General features: G+C 30.6%; 2 protein-coding genes across 2 annotated transcripts in view; one reads left to right on the forward strand and one right to left on the reverse strand.

The window, feature by feature from the left end:
• Window positions 1–986: 986 nt before the first annotated feature.
• Window positions 987–18,034, reverse strand: LOC112603684 (facilitated trehalose transporter Tret1-like). The gene is made up of 2 exons (XM_025352373.1): window positions 17,547–18,034; window positions 987–2,559 (listed from the first exon to the last, which is right to left on the reverse strand). The coding sequence occupies exons 1-2, from the start codon at window positions 17,602–17,604 to the stop codon at window positions 1,175–1,177; spliced, it is 1,443 nt and encodes a 480-aa protein (XP_025208158.1). The 5' UTR covers window positions 17,605–18,034; the 3' UTR covers window positions 987–1,174.
• LOC112603683 overlaps window positions 5,448–25,159 on the forward strand; it is a 145,059-nt gene continuing 125,347 nt past the window's right edge. Inside the window, 1 exon segment of the mRNA XM_025352372.1 lies at window positions 5,448–5,523. The gene's annotated coding sequence lies outside the window, so the exon portion shown is untranslated.

Genomic DNA, 25,159 nt, shown 5'->3' on the forward strand with positions numbered 1-25,159 from the left:
TTCCGCCTTCTTGTTTTCACGTATTTTACTCGCAGTATAGTATATACATTTACAATAGTACGACTGTATGAGCATCATAAGAATACGCGAAATAAAACCATCGGTTAGTTATTATTTATATATGTTTTTATTTATTTATCTTGTGACATAATAGGATATATATTTACAGAAATACAATAAGAAAGTAACTACTACAATATGTTATACATAAATGTACATAATAATATAATATAGTATGTTACGGTACAGCGATGTTTGCTAATATATTATTTTAACATTCGGTTTATAAAAATATACATAAATTAACATTGTTCGGGCGGTATTGACGTACCTATGGAAATTGTTTTCGATCGGTTTTCGAGCGGCAGACGGAACAGCTCTAGTCTCCTTCACCGAACATGTCGCTAAAATCATTTATGATTGATTAGGGTCTCCGGTGCACGTTGTTTGTGGAACAAACTAAAGCTTAACGCAATTTCCGCAATTTTATCCCTCTCCGGGACTCAGATGTACGTTTATTTATATGTATATGTATTATTATTATGCGTGTATATTGTCGTGTGCGTGTGATCGCGTGTATATAGTAGAGGATAACTGTCAATCAAACTACGCGGAGGAAAAGTATAGCAGTATGGCGCGCCCTTCTGCCTCTTTTCGGACCCATTGTGATGCGACGGTGACGTATCTTATCGATCACTGCTTGCCGCCACGGTGGAAGATTCGAGTTCGAAACGTCAAAAAGGAAAACCGACCTCACGTTAGCTCCGTAAAATTTCCACTCTTCCCATCCCCTCCTATATACATACCGACCAGTCGTAGGTACCTTTGGCCGACGATCGTCTGGGGTCGTTTGATGTGTAACGTACACACACACACACACATATATATATATATATTACGCCGTACAAGCGCAGTACCTACATAATAATGCGGAATGGCTCCGTCGTCATCGCTGTATATATAAATATAAATAATAATGTAATATATAAACGTATAAATAGTTTAATACTATACAGAAATGAAATGTAAAGAAAATGATGAACAGAAAAAAAAACACACAAACACGCGAAAACGAAAACGATATTATTATACAATATATAATGTTATCAACTTGTTCAAAATTATTATTATTATTATTATTATTTTATCGGCAATACTGCTGCAGCACTATAACCTAGACGACGGTGGTGTTGGCGTTGACAGGCTTACGACGGTTCTTGCCGCAAGACGGCCGGTCGTCGATGGTGTTCATGATCTCGCTCTGGATCTGCGCGAACGTCTTGCCCTTGGTCTCCGGGAGGAATCGGTAGATCAACAGGAACGAGACCAGGCACCCTATGCCGTATATGAAGTAGTTGACGTGTATGCCCCAGTGGTCGGTGATGACCTGGTACATCTTGAGGCCGACGAACGATATGACGGTGAGCGTGACGGACGTGATGGCGCTGGCCAGGCCGCGGACGTTGGACGGGAACATTTCGCCCTGGAGCGTGGGAACCAGGGGCCCGAGCCCTATGCTGTAGATGACGGCGAACGACCCGATGGCCGTGAACGGTATCCAGGCGCCCAGCGACTCGAAGCCGACCCACCGCTTGTAGTAGTACAGCCCGGTGACCAGCTCGAACGCGCCGCACCCGAAGCACGAGAACAGCAGCAGCGGCCGGCGGCCCAGTTTGTCGACCAGGTAACCGGTGACGAACGTGGTGCAGAATATGAGCACGCCCAGCAGCATGGTGAACTGGTCCGGGGACAGCGTCTTGTCCGTGTCGGCGTGCGCGAACGTGGATGACGCGTACGCCAGCACGGTGGTCATGCCCGACAGCACGTCGGCCGCGGCCACGATCTGGACGATCAGGAACGCCTTGCGGCTGCACCGGGACCCGAACAGGTCGCGCATCGACCCCTTGTCCCGGAGGTCGTCCCGGGCCTCGGCCTTGATCCGCATCAGCTCGCGGACCACCACGTCCGACTCGGCGTCACCGTGCAGCCACGCCACCGACTCGTGCGCCTTCTTGTCGTCGTCCCGGAGCACGTAGTAGTACGGCGACTCGGGTATCCACAGGCACGTGCCCAGGAACGCGCACGGCACCAGCAGCGAGTAGTACGTGAGCGCGTCGTACGACACGAGCGGCCCGACGCAGTACACGTAAAGGATGCCGGCGTTGAGCATGCCGTTGAAGAACGTGCTGAGCGCGCCGCGTATGCCGTCGCCGGCTATCTCGCCGATGTAGATTGGCGCCACGGTGGTTATGATGCCGATGCACGCGCCCTGCAGCAGCCGCACCCAGTACAGCACGCCGATGGTGCTGCTCCACAACACCATCAGCCAGCTGACGATGTATAGGGGCCCGGTGAGCAGCAGACACGGTTTCCGGCCCACCATGTCCACGAGCAGCCCGAACGGTATCGGCGACAGCAGGTTGCCCAGCTCCAGCATGGCGATCATCCACGACTGTTGTTCGTTGGTGGCGTCCATCGTCAGCCCGCCGTTGGACAGCTTGGCCAGCACCGGCGACGGCCAACCCAACGACGTGCCCGCCATCATCACCGACAGCGACGCTAGAAAAACATAAGACCGCGTCAATCGTTACCTATCAATAAATTATATATGTTATGAAGTGTAATGAGTTTGAATTATTGGCGCGCGCTAAAAAAATCGGTCAGGACTTGCTCGTTTCACTCGCGCTGAACTGCGACCGCGCGAGAGATGTGCAGCGCGATAATAATATGTATACTTTTTTTTTTTTAAAGAAATTTTGCAAAGCGACTTTTCCAATTAAAATATTATTTGTATATCGTATAGGAATACAAATATGACCGAGACTATCATTAATATTATACCGCAAGTAGGTACATTAAAAATATGTTAACAGTAATATTATGCATTTATACATAGTTAGAAACGCTAACCGAATAAAGACGTTTAAAGTACCTAGTAATATCTTGAATACATTTTGTATGCCACTCATTTTGAATTCAGAATACAATTAATCGAAATGCGACATCATTAACTTCACAACCCCGGCAGAAATAATAATTACAACGGCTTATCGAACATAACGCTATAAATAGTCAAATAAATAATCTATTCATGTAAAATTATTATAAATTATGATAAACATTAAACTGAGAATTTTCGAGATTTTTGATACTTAAATACGAGTTTTCAGTTTAAATAATATCAATTTATTTTATGTTTATACATTTTTTAGAAAAATAATACATATTTTGCTATTATTACAGCTACCGGTACATTTAAAAAATTAACCACGAATCACTCTTATTATGCTTATTGAGTACCTAGGTATTTACCTAATGGGGATGAGAATATTCTTTGGTAATATTCTCTGATCACGTCATGAAGTACACCCATATTGTACAAGTTTACTAATATCAAAAATAGGCCCCGGATATCAATATACTAAAAATCATTGAAAAATATTCTAAAAAAGCTAAAAATGCTTTTAAAAATATATTTTACCGGGGAAATGCCCTTAAAAAATAACTTATACATTTTTATTAAATCATTGTGTTGTTGTTTATTTATTATAATATTTTAATTTTATAAAAAAAAAAAAAGCTGAAAATTGAATAATTTGACTTGTGACTAGCAACGATGGATTGGGCGATAATAAATGAAGATAAGATAAACAATATCATATGTTTAGAATGATTTATAAATTGTAAGATAAACAAGTCGTATCATAGATTCAATATTCTAAGTATATTTAATTTATGGCCGTATAAATACTACATATTATATACTCGTATATTGTACAATTATGCATTAAAAAAAGAAAATAAATGACCTAAAAATGCTAAAATATGTTCTAAAAATGAAAAAATATTGAAATAAGCAAAATAAAAGCTTGTCTAAGATTAACCTAAAAAAGATGCATTTTGCATTGAATTCCGGACCCTAATTATAGACATAGGATGTAATAGATTTCTAATAGACAGTTTTTACTCCAGATCAGAATAAAATAGCTAATTGTTTCTATTCTAATATTCATGTATATTAAATTATTGTATTCTTCCGAGAACATTACAATGGTAACACATTATATTTTTAAGGATATTTTCTTGCAAGTCTAAGTATTTAATGTATAAATAATATTCAATAATAGGTATTGGATACGTATGTAGGTACATATACAATATAATATACATATAGTGTAATATCACGATCGAACGACTTCCGCACAACGTCGTCAGCCCAATTCAGTAGTACATACAACAACATCAAAGAACTGCAGATTGGTGATTTTATAATATTATATTATATTATACGACCGCACTTCAACTTTATTCGCTTAGACAAAATAATATAATAGCCAACTTTTCATAAAGCTTCGGAGAATTCTAAAGTAAAGAATACAATTTCTACCTGTTTGAGTTATACACACTCGTAGATCTCATCTTCCTTTGATGTCTGATCTTCTTTTGCTCTGATGTATCAACAAAAAAAAAAAAAAGAAGAAAACCGCGTGCGTTTCAATAAAAGATAATTCACAAACATTTACGAGTGGTCTAATAACTACATGTATTACAACCAAAATGATCGAATGTGAGGCGTACATTCTATTGCAATATTATATTTATACTGTAAACAAATTTATTATATACGAGTACCTACATATCGTTTAAATGTTTACAATTTAAGCTTTAAATTCTTACAAATAAATAGATTTATTCACTGTCAAACATTTATTATTTTTTACTGAGAAATATACTTAATTCTTATACATTATTACATAATATACTTGATTTTTTTTTTCAAATTTTTAACTAACAGTTTCTTTCATTGTGAGTTATTAAATTGTATTTAGTATATTCTAAAGAATGACGATAATAAAAGTTTTTAACATTTAATTATAGTCTTACATCAAATATAAAGTAGATTTAATTGTAATATTAAGTCTAATAATTACTAATTATTAAACTTGAATAAACTTTTTAACAAATTAATAATAATTAATATTTTTTTACCATCATAACCTTATATTTTCTAAACCTATTATCCTTAAAAGCTAAACTTGAAGTTTACTTACACTTTGAATCTATTTAGTATTTATTTAAATTTTGATTTATGTATAAATACCATATTATATTCTCAAAAAAATTATCTCCCTCATAAATTACAATAAAAACAGTGATTCTCGTTAAAAAAAGAAGTTTGTATCCCCATAGAAAACTTCTTCACACTATATATAAAAAAATAAGGTCCTGAATAATTAACTCAAATCCTGATTTTTGAAATTTTTAAGTTATCTTAAATTAAAAAATGAGGGTAGTGTGGTCCTATACTTCTATATAGATTTATAACTGAATAATTTATGTTTGATTTAGTATTAACATCGCCATATTATACATAATAAATATAATAATTTCAATAAATGTCATTCTATAATTTATTTATAATTTGTATACCATATTTTCTATTTCAGATGACGCAGAAGATTTTAAATTCAAAAATTTACATATCAAGTCTTCAGCATAAAGCGATTATTGAATTATTTTTTGGTAAGAAATTTCTTTTAAATGATTATTTAGCTCAATATTTGAATAATGTATAAAAAAAATAGTTTTAAATAATTTAAGCCAAGTATTATTTTTAAAAATGATTAATAATCGTTAAAAAAAAAAAAAAAATCGAGAAAGAAAGAAAACATAAAGAAATATTATAAAAAAAAAATTTTTTAGAGAAGTCGTTTCTTTGTATAATTGACATTAAACTAATTAATTACAATTAAACTATTATCTATTAACGTTGATACCTACGTGTATATGATACAAGTTTGAAATCGTAAATATTTTAAAAATATGAACTGAACGAAAAATGCTGTTATAAAAAACTACTGATTAGAATTTTCTTTAGAGATATACAACTAAAAAGTTTATTTATATTTTCCGACATAATTATTATAATAAAATACGTATATAATTAATGAAAAAAATGTAGTTATTTTGAATACGTTCTATGATTAATAGCGTTTTAACATATTAATTAATTAGTTATTGAAATATATACTGTAACAAATATATATATATTTTTTAAATTAAGTAGAAATAGATTAATTATTTATTAATTATAATTAAATTTTAGTAATAAATAAAACAATAAATAACTAATATAAATATAAAACAATTATAGATAAATACTAATTTATACATTTTGTTAATATATAAAAACAAATCGAAATTTTACGTTTGCAGCATAACGTATTAAATTTAAATATGTATCTAATTAATAAAAAGAAGAATACATCAAACCTTATTCTGTAATGGTAAAGTTACTATAATTAAACAATAAAAAATAGATTACTATTTCTATAATTTTATGCTAATGGATTTGTTGAACTGTTTTATGGTTAAAAATAATGAGTCCAAATTTGCATCACAAAGGAACATAAAATTAATAAATCATAAAATTGAAAATGCATTAATTTTGAAGTAAAAAATAACGTACCGATTTTTATTTAACGGCACAGCAATTATTATTATAAAAATTAAAATTTATGCAAAATAAAAGTAAAACAATATTTAAAATAATAAATTAAATTAAGTTATATATTAATACATAGTTTTTACCATATTAGTACCTAAGTGGTTATAAGTATGTAGTATAGCATGCATAGATAAGTCATTTAAATTAATACCTAATATGAAGCTTATTATTATGCACAACACTGTATAAAATGTAGGTAAACCTCTCATAGAGGTTTTTAATAAAATATTTTATTCAAACATAAGACTTATACGAAGACTATGTAATTGAAATTGACATGTACATTTTATTCAAGGATAATAGCAAATGAAATGTTAGGCATAATATTTATTTACTTTTTTAAAAGTATAATAAATGTTCATTGTCTTGGGCAGTTATAAGCTACAAAACTTGTAGCTCAAGCATTAAAATCATAGATTTGTCTAAAGAGAAAAACTAGTTAATTAAGTTAGATAGGTACCTATAATAAATTGAACTTTATTATTTTATGAATCAGTCAAAATATAGTTATTTATAAAAATATAAATAAAATTCAATAAAATTTTTAATCAAACACAATTTTATTTAAATATAGTGTAAAAACTGATATTTTGATAAAAAAGTGCTTTTATTTTTTAAAAGTTCTGTATTTTTATTTATTTTTTACTTTATACATTCTATAGAATTAAGTGGAAAATTTGACTATTTGTGATACTCCTCTAAATGTTGAGATACATATACTTTTAAATGTTATATGTATTTATTATGTATTATTCAGATTTCTATATGCTATAAAAAACAATGATCGTAATGATATAAATGTAAAATAAAAAATTTCGTTTAAATAAGGAATTAGATTTTAGTTGAATTAAAAAGTTTTGAAAATTTTCTTCTGACAAGTTTCTTTCTGGTTTTATAATATTAAAAATTAAATTTTAAAATCAAAACTACTATATTTTGCAGTTATTTAGTTTTTGTTTTATTTGTGAAAGTAACCAGTTGTACTTGTTATCATATTTCTCTTAACTTACGATAAACATAATAGATTAATTTCACATAATAAATACAATTTATGTTTCTTCTGATATTGAATATCCAAAAAGTTAGACGGGTATGTTAGTATACTGAATCTTTACGAAAGTGAATCTGGTGGAATAGATATAAATCCAAAGTTTTTACGTTAATGATATACATCATTGAGACCGAATTCATATAGACGAGAAATTTAATGTACTTATAATTACAAGGACGAAATGGTGCACAAAAGTTTAAAAGTTAAGTAAAAGTTTTCCTGTTGAAGAATTCTTATAGCAGTGCTGTTGTATGGTTGTCGGTCGAACACTGCTCTTATTTCTCTAAAATTTGTTAGCTAAATACTCAGTATATAATAATATACAAATTAATAAAGGGAATTCAACATTTTCTATTCGACATTATACTCGTCCATTCAAATAAAGATTATTTAAAAGTTACTTTATGAGGAATTAATATCAACAATAATAATAATTAGTTTTAAAGTCTTAAGGTTATAATCTACTGCAAGTATGTAATGAAAATATAATCGTGAAATAATATGAGTACGATTGGTATAATGATGAATATTGTTAATAATATTACTCAAGTTACTATATTTGTTTTTCAAAATTTTCAAAACATTTATTAATTACTAAATAGAACCAAAACAAAATACAAAACCAAATATATTATCATGTATTAATATACGATTTGAAAATGTTACGTCATAATATGAATGTTTTAAATTTCAAATATCAAAGGAAGAATAAAAAAGATTTATGTTTTTGTAATAATTAAAACATTAAAATTAATTATGCAACCAAAGCAATAGTTTAATATTTATTGCCATAAATAACATTTGTATAAAAAGTAATAAATATAAAAAGTTAATAAAAATGTAAATGATATATAATGTAGGTTCCTATAATATAACGTTTTAACACATTAAATTATACTAGTGGCGTATTTTGATAACTTTTCAGATGGTGAAGAAGGGGGGGGGGGATTTTCATAAAATAATGGATTAATCATTAATATAAATTATTTATTGGTATTCTACTTAATAACTTTAACAATATGAAACTGTTCGCAATTTTGAAGTAAAAATAAAAATAACACATTAATTCATAATTCAGTAAAAAAATTCATTGAACATTTTACATACTTATGAAGAAGTTTACTAGAACTAATAATTAACTTTACTGTATTATCAAATAAATGTATGAAAAATGTATTATAATATTTATAATTTTGTTATTATTTAGTTTTTTCGTGTATTTAAAAATGTTTAAATTATTAACACAATTTTTAAAATTATAACAATATCGTATTAACTATTAAATAATTTTGATATTAATATACTCGATGATTAAATTTAGGTAAAAGGCCGGCGTGTATAAAGACTTGTTGACAATATCGTTTGGTGTTTTTACATAAAGAACAATTGCTTCATGGTTCTCATGGATAGAGAAAAGAAAACATAGCGTTTTTTCGCTTCAGAAGTCGTGCAGTAGAAGATTTACGAGTCGACGGGGGGTTTGTTGGATTTACCTGCGAGACTAAAACCAAGCAATATTAACTTTTCGGGAACTTTTTGATTATTTAGCTCATTTTTCACATCCGGTGTTACAAAAACCGCTGTGCCCCGGGTACAAAAAAACCACTCACTCGATGTATAAAAATATTTTTTTCTATATATATATATTATTGTGTAATATATCTATATACAAACGTATAGAACGTAACGATTTCCTAATGGAAAAATTCATGACCCACATTTTTCACTTTTGTAAAGCCAACCGTCCGTTTTTACAGAATTTGTATGCACAGTCAAAACCTGAATAAAGCTATTAGAAAAAAAAAAAATGAGCGAGGGTCGGAAAAACAGCATAAACTTTCGCAAGCCCTTATCCTCTCTGTTTACTTCTCACATAGATTTGATGTGCAAATGCGGCGAAAAAATAATCGTCATGAAACCGACATGTGAGAATAAACGTGTTAAGAGTTTCGGACAACGACGCGATGACGTCCTGCAAAGAGTGTGCAAGTGATTATTTGACAGCGCATCGTGTTTAAATAAACGTTTTTCCGCCATACATATAAATATACGGAGGCGCCATGTGTTCCGAACAGTTTAGAAAACGAAGGGATGCTTTTGTGACCGCACCAGCCATTAACTTGTAACGGGTTAATGGAATTTCACTATACATAAATACATAATATATATATATATATATATATATATATATATATATATATATATAAATAAGCACGACTGGCGCACATACACTACACTCTCGCGTGGGTATGTATATTATACGACCGGGCCAGCCGATGTTTTTCACGACCCGGAACGTAAAAGGGATTTGAAAGTGTGTACGCGTGTGCGTGTGAGTGAAAGAGGGTGAGAGAGAGAACATAACCACCCGTGGAGTGGGAGAGAGATTAGAAAAAAAAATTTGATTTACGACACGTACTATAGCTTTTGATATTCACTTCTGGGTCGCATATAATATTATTCTATTATGGAATTTTGTGAATCCGTGCGACTGTAGACGAGGTGAACACGGACGACACTGGCGTTTATTTTACACCGAGGATAAACGCATGCCTGCTAGTTATTACGTATTTATTATATTTTAACAAAAGGTATAGACTATAGTCATCCTCGACGTCGACTGTAAATTACACGCATATTATTTTATATACGAGAGTATACACTACAAATGGGTTCCGATCAGGGCCTGATTAAATCGAGTAACTGTAATATTTTTTATGTCCTCCTCAGTGAATTGCATATAATTTATAATATTCCAAACTTTATATTGTTATCATAAAATGGGCATTTTTTTATAGGTATATAAACGGCTATAGGTGAGTTGCGGCCCGACATGTCATTTACGTGTTGAAGAACGGTGAATTGCGGCCCGGTCATATTTTATCAATAAGTTAATTGCGGCCCGGGAAATTTATTTATTTTCAATTTTGTGCATGACAACGTCATTGATTGTTTCACGGATGACTTTTTAGCAATACTGCCCGCTAAAGATGATTGGGTTGTACAATTTACCGACTATGTTTTCGAAAACTATATATCCCCGGATGCTATGTTTCCCCCCAAATATTTGGGCACAGTTCTCTGCTAGCTGTAACCGTACCACTAACGGCTGTGAAAGTTTTCATTCACACCTAAATTCATCGTTCTACTCTAGTCATCCTAACATCTATAATTTTATTGATGTGTTAGTAGAAATTCAATCAGAAACGTATATCAAATGTAGAAGCAATGGAATAAAAACGAAGAAAATATGTGAAAAAGAAGCATTTATAAGACAACAGATGACAAAGCTAGCACAAAAAGAAATAGAGCAGTTTGATTTCGTCAAATTATTAAGTTTTAAGTTTTTGCCCAACCAATAAATATTTTTACATTTTTACATATTTTACATAAATATTAAAATTAATTTTACCATAAATTACCATACATTTTGCCATTTTTACATTTTTACAAAAAAAAAACAAATTTTTGGGAGACGACTCAGCCAACCTCCTCGTGGTGTCTTCCACTATGAAGTGATAAATAAAATGTAAAATGTGGCCGCAACTCGTACGTCTGTTTTATAAACACGGGCCGCAACTCGCACGTCTGTTTCATAAACACGGGCCGCAATTCGTACGTTATTTAGGGATCGGGCCGCAACTCACCAACACCGATATAAACGGTTCCGTGTTATCTAGCGGATTTAGTATCCGGCGATTCGACCAGTGTTAAGTGCTCTGTACTAAATGCTAATTTTCGTGGAAATACCGTAAATAAATAGACAATCTTATCTATGGACAAAGAATGTTGTCGACATATCGCCAAGATTTTTTTCACAGGAGTTTTTCAATGGATGTCCGTATGTGTTTATATCCATCGTATGCTAGGGAAATTGAATAGTATAATATTACCATCACGGATTGAAGTATTTTTCATTTTAATTATACTTTGGAGTGTGTAGCTTTTATTTTAAATAGATGCCTAAATTATAAAACCAGACATTTTATGTACCTGGCCCCATTAATCACAAATTAGGCTCTTGATATTAAATAGGTACACCGCATCTTCTATACTTTGTCGTATGCTGAATAATTGAAATAAAATATTAAGGTGTTTTATATAGGTAGTATTCTTAAATATAAAATATTCCATGCCTAACTCCGTGCATAAAATACATTCAATAGTACCTTCTATCTACGCTATTTATGTTTGAATGTATATTATTTAAATTTAATTTTCCAATCAAAATTTATTGTTTGAGTACGGTTAAAATTAATTTTTATTTACTAAGTGCTCTTCTCATTTTTTATTTACGTCATTATATTAAATAAAACGCTGTTTGAATAACGTTTAATGTACCGTGATAGAGATGTCATCAACTATTTTTATGACGCATCAATATCTTTAAACATTATAACTATACACTAAACTTGCTTCGTTTATAAATTTAAACTTTAATTTTTGTCAATGAAAAATTCAATAAAGTTGCTTTAAAGTTCAGCAAAATTCTTAGCGAGAAAATTATTAGTAGCGCTTACTCGCGTTTTCAAAAAAGGTTTATTTTAGAGGTAGTAAATTCAACTAATAACTTGCAACTCATTTTGAGGGGTCAGCTCCCACTTTGCTGCAATTTAATTTCGCCGAATTTATTTTTCAAGTAACTAAATTTAACTTATACGTTAAAAATTATATGCTAATTAATTTAAAATTAATGTATTATGTATTTATATAAAATTTGCATACGCCATTATTAGGTATCTTTTTAAAAGAATGTACTTTAAATAAATTTGGAATTATTATGTTATAACTAATAGCATTTTTTTTCATTAATATTTTAAATTTTATGTTTGATTCCCTAATATTTATGTTACAAAATTAACAAAAAAAAAAAAAAAATAAAAAATAACTAAGTAGAAAATTTTGATTTATTCAAAAAACCTGTTAAATATGATGCCTGTTTGAATTGAATTTAAAATGAAAATTATGCAATAATTAGATCGTAAAAAATATTTAGTTATTGTATAATAATCAGCATTTCTTAAATTTCTATATATAACTGAAGCATACAATATATACTAAACAAGTAGATGAATATCCACAAAAATAAATTAATTCACCAAGAGCATTTAAATAGGTGATTGAGTTTTTTTTGTATCTATTTTTGGAACGTAATTATTTTATAAAAAAGGGTAAGTGTGCTGGGACATAAGTATGTTCTGACTGAAACAGATATGGTTTATCTGTCAAATAAAAATTGAAATGCAAGTTGTATGTAGCATTGATTGTAGTTTATTAATGTTCTTTTAAAAAACGATTTGTACTTCTAAACCATAGCAATATTACTTTAATTAACGTTTATCGATCATAGTATTTAACAAAACCAAATATATTAAGTCAACTATATAAACTACTACCTACTACTCAAAATTTATCATATTTTAATTTGATAAAAATAGTCGTCAGAATATTGAAAAATTAAAGCCAACTAGAAAAAGTTCTCCGTAGAAGCTAACATAAGCTAGCTAAATGATTTATACTTTACTGCATACAGTATATTGAATACTCTAGTTAAAAATCAATAAAATTTTTAAATAAACAAACTATATAATTTACTTAGATATGACTCGAAACAGTTAAACGTTTACACATTATCGTAAAATACAAAAACTTTATCATGTTATATTTCTTATAGTATTTCATACTCACTCTGTGGTTTGAAATCAAATTTAATTGAATACAATTATTATCTAAATCAATAATTAGTATCGTTCTAATATTATTGCAATGTTCAAAACTTAGACCAGGGGAAACTGTCCAACATCTATTAATTATGAATAGTCTTTCAAGGAATCACCTGGAGACTTATAAAATTATAACAGGTGTTCCACAGTGATACGTTTACATAATAAATGTTATAGTCTTCCGACTTCCGTAATAATATAAACAACCAGTGGTGTAATTACGATATGGATTTGGGTATTGTACCCCTCTCCCATGACATTAAAAAAAAAAAAAATTGGTAGAAATCTATATGTATTAATTTAATGTCTTCACCAGAACGTATATTTTTAACTCTGAAAATAGTGAAAATATATCTGAGAAACATAATGGCTGAATTTTGTACCTCAATTAAAATATATTTAAAATTTATTTAAAAGCTTTTTGTGATAGAAATTAAATTAAAATCTAATTTTTTTACTTTTTTATTCCAAAGAATCGATTAAATGGTCTTGCAATATTAGCTGTTCATAAAAATATTAAAATAAAATTGATCCCGATGAAGTACTTAATGAATTATGACTAAAGCCACGTAAATTAATTTTTTTATGGTGATTTGTGATGAAATTGCACCCTAATCCCAATAAAGTTATTACCTATTTGTAAATGTGAATACTTATATATTATGTAAATATGTAGTTTAAAGTACACAAATCATAATAGTTGTATCAAAATACGCTTACCTATATTATGAAATAAATGATTTTTTTTTTTTTGTTGAAAGGGGGAAGATTATAAACAAAATTTACAAACATTTCTTAAGTGCATTAAATAAAACAAGTATACGTATTTAGGAGATAAAATATAGTATTTTAAGTACTTAAATGTGTGAGAACTGAGAAGTATCAAAACAAATATTTACAGTGACTGAGAATCTCAAAGCATATATAAATGTTTATGAAATTGATGAGATATCATTTTTGCGTTTATATACTAACGATCAGGAACATTTTGAAATGTTATGTATTTTATAAATTACTAATTAAAATTTCAATTTTTTTTTTTCTTTAGGGAAAAGGAGATAATACGGTGTTAATAAAGTTATTCATGTGATCAAATTTATGAAAATATTTTCTCTATTAAACCTCTAATTTCGTTATTATACCTTTAATCAATGTAATATCGTATTATTAAATTTTTCTCTTGGTCTGATATAAAATTCTACAAACTATAAAGTAATTAAAATATGGAAAATGTTTTGAACTACTATTTAAATATCGGAACATTTAAGTCAACTGATTGGTTCATTGTAATAGCTATTGTTCAAGGTTAGATAGGAATTGATTTTTATTACTTAAATTAAATTTTTTTAATTCTTAGAATTTAAATTTAATAACTTGATCATCGATTCATCTACGAATCAGTTGTTGTTATAACGTTATATTTTTATTTTAATTGTATTAGTATTATCATTTGTAATTTTGTTTAAAAAATAATCTTCACACATTAAAATAGTCGTATACGCTCTTATCTAAAGTAAAGAAAGTAAAATAATATTTAACTATTATACATTCATAATTTATTAATAATATGCTCAATATTTATTTTTAACAATAACTAGACCAAAACTTTAAAAATATCAATATTTTTTCATACTTTCAGTTTATTACATCAATAACGTTGTATCTCAAAAAAAAGTTTTAAAATGAGAAATAAGTAAACCTACATTTTTTAAATTACAAATTTAAATGAAATGTTCAAATAAATAATTTAATTAGTCGTCCGAAGAGTCATGTACGACATAGTTTTACAATAATATGTTGTAAATCTGTATTCAATATTAAGAATATATTTGTGTATACTTCCTGATGTAACTTATCAATCACTATTATATTAATGTACGTACAGACAACATTAAAAAAATTAAAATAATAAAATGTAATGAACAAATCGGCATAATAACATATAATATGCGACATAAACGTAATACAATAATAACGATTGAAGAAAAGAAATCATGAAGTTGAAAAGTGTTAGTTTCAATTATGATTAATTGAAGATAAATTATTGCGAACGCCTAGAAGTGTTATTGTCAACAATTATATGTTTCATGAATAAAATACAAGTATAGGAAGTTGCAATAATATTGCGAACCAGCGTAACTTATGTACTCTAAAAATCGACTAATTCTTAAGTACTATTAAAATAAAATGAAAAATATTTTTTTATAAAATAAGAATTTACTACGGTTAAAATTAAAACATTAACGTTCATAAGTTTTTAATCTCGTTGTTATTGTAAAATTATTAATCCTCTCTCTCTCTATGTTTATATACAATATACATATACATTTATCGTTGATCTTTTAAATCAATGTTCAAATTGTATTTTATATAAAATTAAGATGTATTTAATATGTTACACATATTAATTTCACAATTATTTTATTCCAGTTATCATGCTCCTTGAAAATACATTTTTAAATATTAAAGTAAAGCTTATAAATAGTTACGATAAAAAGATAAAAAATATTTATAATCGCATGAAAGCTGCAGTTATAAATAATTCGAAAACGCGAGAGGATAAACTACCGAATAATTTATATATAAGTATAGGTACATTGAGATATTATACTATTCCCATTACGATAGTACCTGATACGAAACGATGCGACTTGAAATGTCAAAAATCACAAGTATCTTCTTAAATATTCGTATTATATTATATCATATTAAACTATATTAATAGGAATAGTCAATAGACATATTATTCGTATTTAAAGTTCCTCTTTCGTGCAGAAATATCCGCTGTTGCGATGTTTGTGCATTACAATAATGATAATAATAATATATGCCACGTGTGATTTAAGTGACGACTTTCGAATTAAATCTATATACGTATACGAACTTTACGGTAAATCTAAATGGATTATTTAACTATGCGCAAAGTTTCGTTAGTTATTAGTGTACATGTACAGTTGAGTAACGCCTGAATCGTGTACTCGATGTCGTCTGTAGGTAGTAGGTACTTCCTACTTAATGCACAATATAATAATATACGACAAGTGTGATTAACCCGATTACATTTTCACGAGATTGATACAACCAAATTTTACTTGTTCGCGATGCAGAGTGATAATATCGAGTGTTGAGAGATGTGGTTGATATGAAGCAGAAGCGATAGGGGGGGGGGGGGTTGGTTTATTTTGCGTGACCTGTATGTAGTGAAAATAAATGTAGATATAGATCCACGAAATTGCAAAGGTTGGTAGGAAAAATATACATAAACGCGGTATATAGGTCGTCGTCAGAATTGGGTTGCGTGCGATGCCGTGGCGACCGATTTATTATAATTTGCCTCGGGAAACGGCTACACCGAATTGACGACGACGATTCGTGGAGGTTTTAGTGGCGAGAGATCGGAAAACAAAAACTCTGTTCACGTTGACCGGTTAGACACGGTGGCGACTGCGCGAAGTATGCTATATTATTATCGCCGACAACACAATACATAATGTATTGATGCAGATACGCCCACAGTGGCGTCGTGCATATTATTATGCGCACTTAAGGTGGCGCTTTGAATAGACTAAAATTATAACACGTGAGTGACTTTTGATTTACCTAATATTAAATTGATACGCCTTTACCGCAAAAGTTATGGCATGCAGGGAATGTGATATTAAATTCGTCGCACAATATTATTACGTTTAGTAAATAGGAATCCAATGAATGGACTTTGTACAGTGACGGCGTCAGAACTTTTACACCTGGTGGTCCAGACTGCGGAGGACTGGACTTTTTCCAAACGGACTGATTATTTTGATAATGAACTGATACCTACCATTAATTATGATTTACCTACTGTAAAATATAACTAAAATATTTTAATTTCAGAGTAAATGTCATAATTTCTAACGACAAACAACGCGGGCAGTGCGCATACCTTTTTAATAGAACAATATAGTTATTTAACCTTACAGTATTTTTGTATTATCGCATAAGCCGTGCGATTATTTCAAACGACCGATTACCTACATTACGAATTTGTTGTAAAACCGTAACCATCGAACGCATTCCGAACGAATTCATTTAAACGCAATGGCCGCGCGTCTGCACTCTTAGCACACCGCCGCCGAGTATTTGCGCGTTTGACTACGCTGCTCGCGTCTTTCCAGTAAGTTTCGTTTACTCGCGATAACGGTATCATAATATAGTGGCGACACGACCGTCTGCAGCTGGTGGAATGACGAGATCGTCTACGCCGGGGTCCGCGCGATATACTTACCGACGAACGCTGCCACGTACTGCCGGCCGACGGGCTTGTTGAAGAACCCGCCGATCATGGCGGCCAGCAGGGGCGACGACTTCTGCGGCGGCTGCGGCGGCGGCGCTCGGCGGCACGCCCGGGCCGGCGGCGATGGTGCGGCACCGTCCGCGTCGGCGGCGGCCGCGTCACATGTTCGGGACGACGCCAATGCTTACGGGTTCGGTCGCAACGGTTGTCCAACGACGGCAGAGATCGGCGCTCGGGATTCCCCGTGTGGCGGACCCGCAGATATTCGGAGTCGGAGTCGGCTCGCGGACGGCTGACGGACGGACGGACGGACAGACGGACCGCGGACAGATGGACGGACGGACGCGCGACACTGCTCGAAGACGGACTAAAAAGCGATTGCCGCCCGACGCGCCCGTCTCACGTGTATATAGACGACCGAGCGCGCTCGAGCGCAAGATTGTGGGTGTGTGTGTGGGTGTGTGTGTGTGTGTGTGTGTGTGTGTGTGTGTGTGTGTGTGTGTGCGTGTTTGTGTGTGTGCGTGTTTGTGTGTGTGTGCGTCTGTGTGCGCGCGCGACCGTGATACGACGGTGTGTAGAGCGATGTGCCGATGTGCCGACGATGACGGATGATATTACTTATAATAATTTTATAGTGTCACGATATCACACGCGTGTGCGCTACACGGGTGGTGTATTATATCATGTAGAATAGTATAATTATATCGCGTCGTCGTATATGTATATTATTATTATTATTATTATATTTTTATTGTATAGTGGCACGTCGTTACGCGCGTATTGATGACATCGGTGCTGGTTGCGGCGGGGTGACGATTAAATGCATTGCACGCATTATTGTAACATTATTATAACACGGTAGGTATATACGCCGACTACGGCTGCGGTGGAGGCGATGGGCGCGGTCAAACAGCAACAGCAGCAGCAGCAGCAGCAGCAACGGCGACGGCGGCGGCGATGATTTTTATTTTATTTTCCGTGACGTTTATCGCTCAGAACAACGCGCGTTAGTCAGGTCGGCCATGTACAGAATATTACTCACGCGATACGCCTCTGTGATATGCGTACGAGATTTGTATTCGAGTGCAGTCGCAGGATCGGTGGACGAAGTTATGTTAAGTCGGTACAAGCGTATACATTATTATATTATTCGGGAATTTTAACTTTTAAACCGTGGATGCGGTACATGACCGACGAAAAGCGCAAAACCGTTTTGGGGAATATTGCGGTGTTTCTCGGTTGAAGTATAATGTTCGAAACCTACGCCAAGATAGGAGGGGATTCATTTTATACGTTACACTTCATAAGCGGCTATTAGATAAACACCTTTGTTGTTAAATTCATTTTTGAGAGGGCTTGGAATCGAGAACTGTGCGTTTTAAAACCAGTATCTATATTTCCAGACCAAGATCGTAAATAATAACATTACTAGGGTAATGTGGTAAGCCACGATTAGTAGGTAGGTATATACGTTTTATCAAAAGTCGTAGTCAATTAGTTTGATCTAATTTTTATGGTAGGTATCTATATATATAATATATAAGCTACTAGGTACTGTACGTAGTATAATTTGTGTACAATCGTGTTTCTATTTAATTTTATTAATTTGGCTGTCAAAGAATACACAATATCGGAACACAGACATGGAACCATAACTTCGGACACAACTGTATTATAATCTCAAAGGTCCCAACCAACGACTAGAGCTCGTCCGCATAAATATTACAGCACGATACGTCGATACATATACAGTGTATACTTACTCGATAATAACGTTGTAAAGGTGTACCGCCATGTACGTCATAGGTGATTTGATGAGAACGGATTATTATATTATATTATTGGGTGAATGGCGATATGTTATAATAAAACTTTTTCTTAAAATGTATTATAGTTTTATTCACATTTTACATATTATTTTATTTTATTTTTACAAGTTATCCCTAACCCAGCGTGAACGCTTATATCAAAGAGTATTATCGTGGAAACAAAGACAAATCAAAATTATATTCACGTCTGGCTAAAGAGAATACTGCAGCAACAGCAGCATATCGTTGAGAAAATAGTGTGTCGCTTTGAATAGGCTTCAAAGAGAAATAGTTCAGCTTAAATAGTTGAAAGTTCGTTCAAAGAAAACACAAAAATAAGACAACTTTTTAATTAACAATATTCTATCAATAATAAATTTATTTTATTTGTGATATGGATAGTGAGAAATGCCTATAAGGTATAAAGCAAAGGCGACCAAACAGTCGATCGCAAACGATTTCAAAGTCAATCGTCTTAGAACTTATTTTTAGGCTACACGGAAATTAATCATGGTGGTAGTAATTAAATAATAAAAAACTTTTTTTTATCAAAGTCGATCCTCAAAGGTAAAGTATATTTTTAGTAGATTGCGGCCAAAAAAAGTTTGACCATCTCTGGTATAAAGGATACGATACCTTAATATATATTACATTACTACGTAATTTTTTTTTTTTTAATATTTTTATTATACAATCTATAAAACAGTTTACAATAAGCATAAGTAATAAAATTTTTTTTTTCTATTATACGGTTATTGAAGATCTTTGGAGTAAAGAGGCCATCCATTGGTGGTACTTCGTTTTCGTATCTAGTTGATTTTAGTTATCTAGTAGGTCTCGGCACCAGTTGTGCTTTAATCGTCTACCGTGATCGCCAAGGATGGTAAGATTAAATAGGTCGGTGACAAGTGGATATGGATGATTTTGCAGGCGAGAATGAAATTTTTTATACGAAGTTATAATGACTTTTTGGATAAGGGAGATCGAAAGATCTTGATGGAGTGTGCGGTTAGTTACATAGTAAGGAGCTTTAGTGATTTGACGAAGATATTTAGATTGAAATGTTTGTATACGGTTTAGATTGAAGGGTTTGGCTGAGCCCCATAGTTGGATCCCGTATGTTCAAATAAGTTTAAGTAGGGTTTTGTAGATTAGAATTTTGTTGTTTAATTTGAGGTGTTTTGAAGTGAAAAGAGATCTGAGTAATCGGAATCTGTTATTTAGGGAGGTTTATTTGTTGCTGATGTGAGCTGCCCAGGTTAGTCGACAGTCGAGGTACGATTTAAATATGAAGTATTTATAGAGGAGGATAGTTTCAATTTTAAATAAGAGGCCGCAGTGCTATATTTTATCAAAGGCTTGAGTCATATCAGAAAAGCACTAGTGCATATCTGCTTTTTTTCAAACAAGTAAGAGATTTTGTTAACAAGACAATGGATTTGTTGAATATTTGAGTAGTTGTTACGAAAACTGAATTGGTGATGTGGGAATTTAGATTCTATTATTAGTAGTATGCATTTAAGGATAAGTTTTTCAAAAATTTTAGAGAAAAAATGGTAGGAGGCTGATGGGTCTATTAGAGTTTAGGAAATCTGGAGGTTTCTCAAATTTGAGAATTATGATAATAATGGAGAATTTCCATTGGGTGGGGAAGTATGTAATTCTTATCATAGAGTTAAATATGTGTGTTGGAAGAAGAAGGGCCTTTTTTGGTAGCTGAGAAGCAACTTCGGCAGTGATGAGGTCACAGCCAAAACTTTTATGTTTTGTGAATTTTTGATAAGGTGCTGGACTTCGTTTGGGCTGTATGCTTGGGTGGTAGAATTATAGGAAGTAGAGATATTAATGAGTTTTCTATTTCTTGAATTTTGGTAAGAGTGAGTATTTTATAACGGTGTTGAAAGACCTGTGAGAGGTGCTAAGAATTTAAGTTAGCTTTTTTTTGTGTCTTTGATGGCCCATGAGTCATCTGGATTCCTTAACGGAAGAACTGGAGTTTGGGTTCGGAAGATTTTCTTGGTGTTTTTCCATAGCGGCTTATTTTGAGAGAACAGGGCTGTGAGGTGTTGTGCAAATTTTTCTAATCTAATTTTGACTAGGAGTTTTTTCAGTTTATTTGATAAACTATTGTTATGATTTTTATGTGATGGATATCTCGTTGTTTGCCATATAGCTCGGGCAACTATGTAATTTAAATGAGGATTTTTTTCTCTAACTTTTAAATGAAAAAAATAAAATAAATATGTATCTATATTATATTTATACCATTAATACGTCATATTATTATTATGTAAATTAAATGATATTTTTGTGAATAATGTATTAAATCATGCAATAAGTCTGTCTTTACAAGATATTTTTGGTTAATTTTTTTATAAGACATAATTAAAATGTAATATAACGTGCGATAAGTTAATCATACCTTTTATTATTGTTTTAATATAATTTTATGATAACCGTAAAAATACAGTTTCTTAACTCTGAGAATTTTGATATTTTAACTGTTAGGTACTATAAATATCACTGTACAAAATAAAACAATAATTACTATAATTATTAATTACATACACACACACACACACACACATATATATATATATATATATATTATATTTTCTTTTATATATGCATAATATATATAAATAGTAATACTGAATAAAATATGATAAGAATTTAATATCTTTTAATTCTAAATAAAACTATAATTATTTGATTATTAGTTAGTCACCACTGTTCAAATCATTTGACAAAAAAAAAAAAAAAAAAAAAAAACGAGATAAGAGATTTTTATACAAAAATAAAATATATACTTTTACGTATTTATCAGTGTTCATAATCGTTTTTCACCCCATATAAAAAATTTGAGACCACAGTTAAATAGGTATACTAACACAACTGAAACAACTGTAAACCTTGTAGTTTTAATTTGTTTTGTGATCGTAGGGGAATGGATTATTTAAATACACTTTAGGCGTGATTTGATTTGATTCTTCATTTACGTAAGATTACTTAAACATAAGCAAAGTAAATATAATTAGAGTTCTACGGCTTATGAAAATTACAATATTATGTTCCACTATATTGCAAATCCGCAAACACAGTAAAGTCAACAGTTTTATTATCGTCTACAATTTTCTTTTTTTTTTTTAATTTATCTTATCTTAACCAAGATTTTATGCTTTATATAAAATTGTATGTATGTTCTACTCTCATTTTGGAATTTATGTAGCCATTGATAAGTTTAAAATAGCGCCTAGAAAAATTCATAAGTATAATTATTGCAATTGCTTTACAAAGATGTTAGATGGCTATTTTATCGTAAAGTGTTTATGATGTTTAATTTAGTATGGTTATAATGTTTTATGCATAGTGTAAAAATGTTTAATATACACAAATATATTGATGGTATGAAGATATTATTTTCCCCATTAATTAATCTTTTTCATAATCCTCAATTCGAAATTCAAAAATAGTTATACAAAAAGTAAGCCTATGATGCGATTAATATCTATCACTAACTCACCATCCCCCCATCTTTCAAATTTTAAATTGTTATTTTTTATTTAATTGGTTTTGAAATGTTTTTACTCTTGTATAAGTTTTTTATTATTACTATTACGTATTTTAATGTAATTTATAATTACCATTCTGGTTAATAGGGTTCAACCTAATGAGTGTAATATGGATCAACACATATGAGTATTTAAGTACATTTACACATAAAAAATGAATTCATTAACAATATATGTATGAAATAATATGGAACAATATTATGAAACATTATATCTGGATAAATAATATTAGATGTGCATTATAGTCATATATTATGTTCAAATAACGTCCTAGCGATAACACACATATATGTATAATATATAAGCGACCAATAATTTACTAGATAACATTAGGCTGTGTAATCATTTAATTACACTATATGTCATATTTTAATTTTTGATAAAATCGATTTAACTTATTTAATAATGATTCATTTATTTAACTATTAAATATTAAAACACATACGATTTCTGATTTAAAAATATAGACCTATTTATTTATTTTAAAATACACTGCAGAGTTATAGCCTTTTACATATCTGTTTAATTATTTCAAAGGTTTCACTAATTTTTAAGAACATTATTTTAATTGATTGTAGTTTTTTACAAAAACGCTGTTGTATGTATTTAATTGTTACAGTTATACGTCAAAAATCTTTTGTTTTCACAAAGATTTGAATTTAGTAACAGATAAGATACGGAAAAAAACTTAAATGTGTAACACTATAACTAGAATTGTATACTTTTTTTTTTATTCTTATTGAAAATATTAAATCTAGAAGTTTTATTTCATATACTATATCAATAATTTTGTTAACAATATAAACTATTAATTATTTTATAACCTTAACTGAGAAAATGAATAATCCACGAATCATAAACTAAGCCATTGAATGAATCATTAATTATTTATAGAAACATTAGTAATACTTTAATATGTTAAAATATTAATTGTTTGATCATAGTATCATATGATTATAGTTTTAAAGCCAATATTAATTGATTTTATTTATTTTTTTTATTCAGTTATTGTAGTCAATACTACTATTATAAATTTAACATATTTCAAAATATCCAAAGTTATAAATCAACACCTAAAAAATAAATTACTTTTAAATATTATGTGCCATTAAAAATAAAAATCATATCAGACATTTTATCAAGTTCAAAAATTGACATTTTTTTTAGCAGTATATACAATTATAACATAGAAGTTAAAAATCTAAATTATTACTGTAAAATCAAGTCAACAACATAAAGTTACTGTGTTTACACTGTTAAGCTACTTATATTTATAAAATTACTTTAAGTCCAATGAAGCAATGAATGTCAATTTTTCTATTACGATCAGGGTTTCAAACAAACCCGAAGGCAAACCAGTCATGTTTACATAATTTACAACTTAATTTACCTGAGTTTAAGTTTATTTAAATGAAACAACGTTATAAATTGCAATAATAATAATAATAATAATACGGAATGAATGTTTTTAACTGATAAAAATGTTTTAATATAATTTAAATAATCTCACTATATAGATAAACTAGCAAAAGAAAATAATGTATTCGCACTTATAATAAAATTATTTCTTTATAATGAGACGGTAGTATCTAATATAGTATACTAACATCATCACCATTGAAAACTTTAATATATATTTTTATTACAAGTCATGCAATCATCACGATAACAAGATGTTTTAATAAATAATTACAAGTTGTAATTAATATTTTAATATTTTTAGTTGTTATAGTTTTGAATCCATTTGATCGATTTCATTCGGTCGGATAAATATTATATTATGTGTCACTATAAATTCTAGATATATTAAGAAAAACTTTTAAATTTTATATTTTTGCATTTTAAATTTCTTTATTTTCAAAGTCGTTTTAAAATATTATGTATGCAATATCATGCAATATGTATGCAATATATCAAGTATATTTACTTGATATGATATGCAACAACGAGTTGACGACGTATCTCAATGTTACAACTAACAAGTCATAAAATACGGGATGTTGATTTTAAGCACTCGTTTACTTATTTAAATAATTTAATTTGTTGAATTGAATGTTAATAATTTCAGTATTTTTTTTGAATGGCACGGGAATATAAAGTTTTCGACGTGCTAAACGTATATTTAATAGCCATCTCAATTTTTGATGGCCCTTTAAACTTAATACTTTAGTCTAAAATATTATAATATTTTATTGATATAAGATAATTCGTCGGATTAACCACT

This window comes from Melanaphis sacchari, unplaced genomic scaffold (genome assembly GCF_002803265.2).
Source record: "Melanaphis sacchari strain LSU unplaced genomic scaffold, SCAv2.0 Contig10_pilon_pilon, whole genome shotgun sequence".
Taxonomy (NCBI): domain Eukaryota; kingdom Metazoa; phylum Arthropoda; class Insecta; order Hemiptera; family Aphididae; genus Melanaphis; species Melanaphis sacchari.

Coding starts and splice junctions, on each gene's coding strand:
- LOC112603684 (XM_025352373.1), bottom strand. CDS start 17,604: ATGATCGGCGGGTTCTTCAACAAGCCCGTCGGCCGGCAGTACGTGGCA. Junction 2,560..17,546: donor GTACGTGGCAGCGTTCGTCG/GTAAGTATATCG, acceptor ATGTTTTTCTAG/CGTCGCTGTCGGTGATGATG.